At 34.5% G+C, this 7,944-nt stretch overlaps 1 protein-coding gene across 35 annotated transcripts in view; it reads left to right on the top strand.

Moving 5' to 3' along the window:
• runx2b (RUNX family transcription factor 2b) overlaps nucleotides 1-7,944 on the top strand; it is a 284,262-nt gene that overhangs the window by 261,074 nt on the left and 15,244 nt on the right. For all 35 annotated transcript variants that reach the window (XR_012395445.1, XM_073932312.1, XM_073932283.1 and 32 more), the window contains one exon: nucleotides 2,953-3,126. Coding sequence is in view for 34 of the 35 variants with exons in the window: in XM_073932312.1 (XP_073788413.1) it covers nucleotides 2,953-3,126 (174 nt within the window). In the remaining variant the exon portion in view is untranslated. The remainder of the gene's footprint in view (nucleotides 1-2,952; nucleotides 3,127-7,944) is intronic.

Below are 7,944 nucleotides of genomic sequence, written 5' to 3'. Positions count from 1 at the left end.
GTTAGTGGCTAATTCATATGAATTTAAAGGACCTCTTTTGTACATTTTCATACAATTTTCTTATACTTCAGTGATGGTTATGTGTAGGGGCAGGCAATCATTTAAAAGAGGGCCACACGGTGGCTCAATGGTTAGCACTGTTCTGTGTGGAGTTTACATGTTCTTTGTGTTGGCGTGGGTTTCCTCTGGGTGCTCCAGTTTCCCTCACAGTCCAATGACATGCAGTATAGGTGAATTGAATAAACTATATTGGCCATAGTGTGTGTGTGTGTGTGTGTGTGTGTGTGTGTGCGTGTGTGTGTGTGTGTGTGTGAGAATTAGAGTGTATGGGTGTTTCCCAGTGTTGGTTTGCAGCTGGAAGGGCATCCACTGCGTAAAACATATGCTGGAATAGTTGGCGGTTCATTGCGCTGTGGTGACCCCTGATAAATAAGGAAAATTAATGAATGACCATGTAGAAGAGTTACATTTCCCCGGTGTGTATGTATATTGTGTATGAAAGATTAGTTTATGAGGTAACTGCTTTCTATACAGTGTACAAGCTGGAGTTTAGGTATTTGTTATTACTTTTGTTTAAAACTAGTAATTCAAAATAATTAAAGATGGGTAACTGAACATCATTTCAATGTTTTTTTGTAATTACTGAATGTTTGCGTTTATCATTCATTTTTTCGTTCATTTCATTTGGCTTAGTCCCTTTATTTAACTTATCCAGCATATGTTTTATGCAGTGGATGCCATTCCAGCTGCCACCCAGTACTGGAAAACACCCATACACACTCATTTACACACATACACTATGGACAGTTTATCCAATTCACCTGTACCACATGTCTTTAGACTGTTGGGGAAACCACACAGAAATGCCAGCTGACCCAGCCGAGGCTGGAACCAGCAACCTTCTTGCTGTAAGGCGACAGTGCTAACCACTGAGCCACAATGTCACCCTTGGGGTTATTATTGTTAACTAAAAATAAATGTAAACACTAAATTACTAAATAAACTATATACAATGAAAAATACACAAATAAAAACAATTTAAATTACAGTGTGTCACTGACACTGGGGGTGTGTTCACACTTGGCAGGTATAGATTGATTTATAGTGGCTGTCAGTCAAGTCAAGTCACCTTCATTTCTTAGAATTAGGTATCAAGTTTCATGAATGTAAAACAGGTTTTGTTTATCAAGCAGTTTTGCAGAAATGCTTCTTTTTAGTTTGAGTCAGTTGATTGATAATTCATTGAGTCAGTTTGATGATTCAGTTTGATGATTTGGTTTGAGTTCATTGATGATTCAGTTAAGTCAGTTCATTGACGATATTTCCTGCGTTCCATTCAGAAGGGCTTAAAACGATGCCCTAACATTCCTATGCCCTAATCATATTATTGAGACAATCAAGGCCTTTGTTGCACTTTTTATGCACTAACTATATATATATATATATATATCTCCTCTTCTTTGGCCTTAGTCCGGTATGGTTGTGTGGTCGGCTCTTTGGAACAAGTCCTCCATTTAGACTTGTCCATATACACAGTTGAAGTCAGAATTCTTAGCCCCCTTTGAATTTTTATTTCTTTTTTTTAATATATCCCAAATTATGTTTAACAGAGCAAGGAAATTTTCACAGTATTTCTGATAATATGTTTTCCTCTGGAGAAAGTCTTATTTGTTTTATTTCAGCTAGAATAAAAGCAGTTTTAATTTTTTTAAAAATCATTTTAAGGTCAAAATTATTAGCCTCTTTAAGCTATTTCTTTTTTATTTATTTATTTATTTTTTGATAGTCTACGGAACAAACCATCGATATACAATAACCTAACCTGCCTAGTAAACCTAATTAACCTAGTTACGCCTTTAAATATCACTTTAAGCTGTATAGAAGTGTTTTGAAAAATATATAGTAAAATATTATTTACTGTCATCATGGCAAAGATAAAATAAATCAGTTATTAGAAATGAGTTATTAAAACTATTATGTTTAGAAATGTGTTGAAAAAAATCTTCTCTCTGTTAAACAGAAATTAGGGAAAAAATAAACAGGGGGGCTAATAATTTACGGGGCTAATAATTCTGACTTCAACTCTCTATATATATTGAAATAGTTGCCTATAGACCAGTATTATATATTATATTATTGAGAAAGTTAAAATCCAATTTTGATTCTGAGTGGCATCAAACAACTTCCCTGTGCAAAAGATCATGGGTGCCCGAAGTGTCCATCAACTGTACCCTTGAAAATCCTTTATTCTGAAGAGCACTTCAAATTGGCCACTATTTAGCACTTTGGTTTATTAGTTCACTTCAATATGTCAGTCTTTTTTGTTTGGTCCCATTCAGAACGCACCGGTTATTGAGTATTCAGTTGATTATTAGGTTTGGGTCAGTTTTTTGATTCAGTTTAACGATTCAGTGTGAGTCCATTCAATGATTATTCAGTTTGATGATTCAGTTTCAGTTAGTTCATTGATTCAGTTTGAGTCAGTTTAATGATTCAGTTTGACTCAGTTTATTGATGATTCAGTTTGTGATTCTGTGATGTTGTTCATTGCAGTTTAATATAGGTGAAGTAAACGATTCAAAAGAACTGGCTCAAAAAAGCATTTGTTGAAGGGATAGTTCAACAAAAACTTTAGAGATAAACAGATTTTACAATAAATTAATTAATTAATTAGAAAGCAATGTAATTTTTAGTGCATCATTCTGAATAGAAAAGAATACATTACATTTATGGAAATCTATAAATAACTTAATAATAATTGTAAAGCAAAAAAAAAACAAACAAACACACAATATGGTTTTGTTTTTAAGGAACAGAAATGCAGAAGGAACCTCTGCAACTTATATCTGGTGTATCAGAAATCTAAATATACATATCAGGACCCCTAACCAACTGAAGTGTATATTTCTAAGAGTTTGTCAGTTGTATGAATGGCGGTCTGTTGATTTTCAGGACACAGGCCGAAGCTGGATGACTCTCCGAAGGCCGGACTGTTCTCTGACCGTCTCAGTGAACTGGAGCGCATCCGTCAGACCACCATGAGGGTCACTGTGCCAACACAAACACCCAGACCCTCACTCAGCAGCCCCAACTCCTACACGCCGCAGGGCCAAACGCAGATTACAGGTAATACAGCTCTTCTGTTCTGCTCAGAAAGACGCTTTAAAGCCTTATTTACTCTCAAATTTATTTTGTAAAAAGTTATTTATATATTTGTGGGAATTTAATTTATTCCATTCAGAAAGAAGCATTAAAACCTATATGGCTTTATATGTCATTCATTCATTGTAAATTGTTTTTATTTATGTAACTAATTTATGCAAGTCAATTTCAGGTAAAGCATTCAATTTATTTTAGACAGGTGTTTTAAAACCTAAAGTAATCAATTATAATAACACACTCATTTTAGCAAACTGTTTATTAAATCTATCCACAGTTCAAGGCAAAATTATTATAATTCATATTTTGTTAAAATATTCACAGTATTTTCAAGCACATTTTTTCTTCTTTTGGATGAAGTCTTAATTTTTTAGTTTGGCTGGTATAAAAGCAGTTTTTAAATTTTATAAAACCATTTAAAAGGTTAATATTATTTGCCCCCTTAAGAATTGATTTAATTTGTTTAATTACAGAACAAACAACTGTTGTCCAATGACTTTAGCCTAATTAATTACCTGTAGTTAAGCTGAATACTAGTATCTTGCAAAATAACTAGTCAAATATTATGAACTGTCATCATGTCATCAATTTTTTTAAATTAGTTCAATTTAAAATGTGTTGAAAAATTATTCTCTACAAAAACAGCACTTTGAAAAAAATTTAAAATAATGAACATTTCACAGGAGAGCTAAACATTTCGGGCCCTATAATACACTCTGCCCGATAAGGCGCCAGATGTGTTTGGCGTGATTTGTTGCTATTTTCAGACCAGTGCAATTCTAATTTTCATGTTTTGTGTCATGTTGTTTAAATAGCAAATACATTTGCTCCACTTTGTGGACTCATAGGTGTGCTGGTCTATAAAGGAGGTGTGTTAATGCACATTGTTAGCACGATGCTATTTTGAGCAACCACGCCACTCACCAACTAAAAGCTACTCTAAAGTCAAGCGCGTTAGTTATGCGCCTTTGCAGGTCCAAACACTCACACATTGCTTTATACACACAGGATGTAAAGCAATACACAAATATGTTTACAGATGAAGAAAAAATTAAAGGATTAAAATGTTACAAAAATATTTTTTTCTACATACAGTAAATGTAAAAACCACTACCTCCATGCTTTCTTCATCTCGAGGGCTTTTTTTTTTTTTGTTGTTTATTAATGACCATTTACTTCTGTATAATGTTATTATTAGCAGTATTATCTATTTTATGCATATTTATATTTGTTTTAATAAAAAAAAAGTTTAGATTTTTCCACCTGTCAGGTTTTGAAAACGTATGCATCACCATATGGGGCATAACAGGACGTGTGTTTAGATATAACCCAGTTTTTTGACAACTCTTCATTATTATTATTTATTTATTTGTTTGCTTGAAATTAGAACTGAATTAGAAATAGTTTTAAAAGAATTCTTTGCGCTTAACAAACAAAATCTTCAGTATAGTGCGTACAGCACTGTTTCCTTATCCATGATTTTAAAAGAGTAAAGAGAAAGTAAAGAGGCTGAATGGAGGAGGCTTGTTCTTTATCCTTGCGCTGCAGATGCTCTGTTTAACTGTTTTCTTCTTAGTAAAGCATTCAGTTTTTCCACTTACAAATTCCACCATGTAAATAGCAAATGCACTATGGCGCAACACAACTGACTCTTAAAGGAAATGGTAGATTAGACTCTGATTGGTTTATTCTCAAAACACACCCATAACTCATTAAGATGAATAAGCTCAACCCTGTTAGACCATGCGCCTGGGCGGAGAGCGTATTTTTCTCTCCTTAAAATAGCAAAAGTGGATTTGGACACGCTCTTAATGCTTTTGCGCCATGCGCTTTAGACCAGGGGTTCTCAAACTTTTCAACCCGCAACCCCTAAAATAACAACACCAGTGACTCGCGAGCCCCTCTATGCTCTGAGGTGGTTATAAGCATACAGATATTGCACACAATGGTGCACACACACACCAATTAGAACTACATAAACAAGCGTATTGACGACACAAAAGTGCAGCAGTCTGTTTTTTATAATCATTATTCATTTGTTTAATTTAAAATTAATCTCACTTAATGAGAATAGTGAGCACAATGTTTATAGCTCAAGTCTATTCTTTGTTTAATTTTAGAGATCGTCTCCTTGTTCAGTCGTGGCCTTTATTTTTAATGTATTTGAGTGCCATAAAGGTGTACAAGTTTAACATTGTACCCTAAAATCAATCTGCTGCAACTATTGCGGTGATGTTAATCAAGAATAATAACCCCAGGGGTCGCAATCCAATGTAAAAACTAAATTTAAAAGGCTGATGACTTTTTGTTTGCATGTTTTTTTATGTAACTTTTAAATATTAAGTATATATGAAATATATTTTAAGTTAAAACTGTTTTATATTCTGCAGATTATGGATAAAATATGATCGTTTTGATAGTTTAATAAAATATATGAGATTTTTTTAAATCACCAAGCGACCCCCCCCCCCCCCCCCATTGTCTCGCGATCCCCATTTTGAGAACCACTGCTTTAGACTTTATGCCTAGATCATTAAAATAGTGCCCTTATGCTGTGTTCACACCAGACACGAAACTCGCGGCGAAATCGCGGTATTCGCGTTTAAATAGCCGCGTGAACATTTGAGTTCACTCACTTCATTCGCGCGTCAAATCCGCTTCATTCGCATGTCAAATTCATTTCAGAACAGACGCGGATTCGCATCATGGGCAAGGCTTCTTTCTGCACGGTGAATCTAGCTTCATTGCTAAATGGCTATCATGAATTTTATTAAGAAAATAACTGTTTTTATGTGCTTTATGAAGGCTGAAAAACAGTGTCGATACGTTTAGAGCCGTGTCGGAGTCCACTAGATGCTTTCAGAGGTGCAGCAGCTATGTGAGCTCATAAACTCCTCCAGAAACTTAACCTGGATGATGGAGGCTTTCAGCTATGCTTCTGACTAAGCAGAGCCCAGTTTAATGAACTGTTGTCGGCTGGAGGATTTCACCCGGGACACCAACAACAGGCAAGCAACAAGAGCAAGCTCCTGATTGGTTAACGTGGCGCGAATGTCCGCTTAAGTTCAGATTTTTGAACTCAATCGATTCAAACACGCAAAACGCTCAATTCGCAGCGTGCCATTCGTGCATATCGCGCCGCAGGATGTCTATTTGCATGTTTGCATTGACTTAACATGTAAATCACTCGCGCTTGACGCTTGTCTGTCAACGTCTGTTGGGAACACAGCATTTGACTTCCACTGTATGTAAATTTTAAGTAATTTATTCTATTCAGAAAGATAAAAGGATAGATACAATAAAAGTATGACAATGACGCTGATGAATATTTTACTAATTTTGTTTTATCAAAAAAAAAGTAAACATTAAAGTAGACAGCATTTCATATTCTTTTTATCATTTTGCAAACTGACGATACAAATCACTACGTCTCATCTTTAACCCATAAACACAATTTACAACCCAAAATGCTGATGCCAAAAATTGAAGATCCTCATAATTCAAACACCCAAACAATGATACTTCGTCTGCATTCAAAACCACATGAATCAAGCAAACAATCATTTAAGTCAACGCCAGCCTGTCAGTCATAATTCCTGTTTCCTTTATTCAAGTTATCACTTACAGCGATTATATTAGCTCATGCACCCAAGCATTTCAGCATATCTGCAGTATGTCAGTGTGGTTTATCTAAGCTGAAATCGCACACCTCAGCCTGATGGACAAGTGGAAAGCGAGTTTGAAGCGCCTCGGGCAGAGCCTTGTGTCTCTGAGAGCGAACACAATATCGCCTGCCCTTAATTACTGCTCCGAAAGCGCATGTCCTGCACTCGGGCTCCTGTTACTGCAGCGTCCCACTGCCAACTGACTGAAGCTGAGCAACAATGTGTCGTATTTGTTGACTTCCGCAATTATTTGCAGACTTTTAAACTGATACTTTGCATGACAGGGAGTTTGAGTTATGAAGCATGAAATATGTCGGCTTAGACAAACATTTGCGAATGCCTTTATTTACTGTAACTGCTTTACTGAGGGATCATATTGTATTTGCTGTGCACATGCAAAAGAAAATGTTATTCTTACTTGGATTTTTTTTGTCTCTGTTCTAGTCCAAATATCTTAAAATGCTTTCAAAAACGAAGCAAGTCAAAAATTCTTCAGTTAAAGGGAGGGTTTACCCAAAAATTAAAAGTTGCTTTCATTTAAACTCAAAAATTAATTTCCTTTTTTCTGATGAACAGAAATGAACATGTTGAAAAATGTTAAAAACCTGTAACCATTGGCTTCCACAGTATTTGTTTTTCCTACTGTGGAAGTCAATGGTTACAGATTTCCAATGTATTAAAAATTATAACTTTATTTGTGTTCAACAAAAATCTTATTTTGAAAAATGTTTCATCTTAAAATTGTGTCTTATTTTGGTATTTTGAAAAATGTTAGAACTATTTACTATTAACTATTAACTCAATGGTTACAGGTTTACAACTTTTTTTAAAATATATTCATTTGTGTTAAAATAAATCTTAATTTGAAAAATGTTTTATTTAAAAAATGTATCCTATTTTGAAAAATGTTAGAAACCTGTAACCAGTGACTTAAATAGGGGTAAAAACAAATACTGTGGAAGTCAATGGTTACAGGTTTTTAACATTTTTGAAAATATCTTCATTTCTGTTCAACAAAAATCTTATTTTAAAAAATGTTTCATCTTAAAAATGTATCCTATTTTGAAAAATGTTACAAATCTGTAACCATTGACTTCCATATTAAGAAAAACAAATACCG

The sequence above is a fragment of the Danio rerio genome, chromosome 20, assembly GCF_049306965.1.
Source record: "Danio rerio strain Tuebingen ecotype United States chromosome 20, GRCz12tu, whole genome shotgun sequence".
NCBI lineage: Eukaryota > Metazoa > Chordata > Actinopteri > Cypriniformes > Danionidae > Danio > Danio rerio.
The sequence above is the reverse complement of the archived record's forward strand: the minus strand, read 5'-3'. Positions and strand labels throughout refer to the sequence as shown.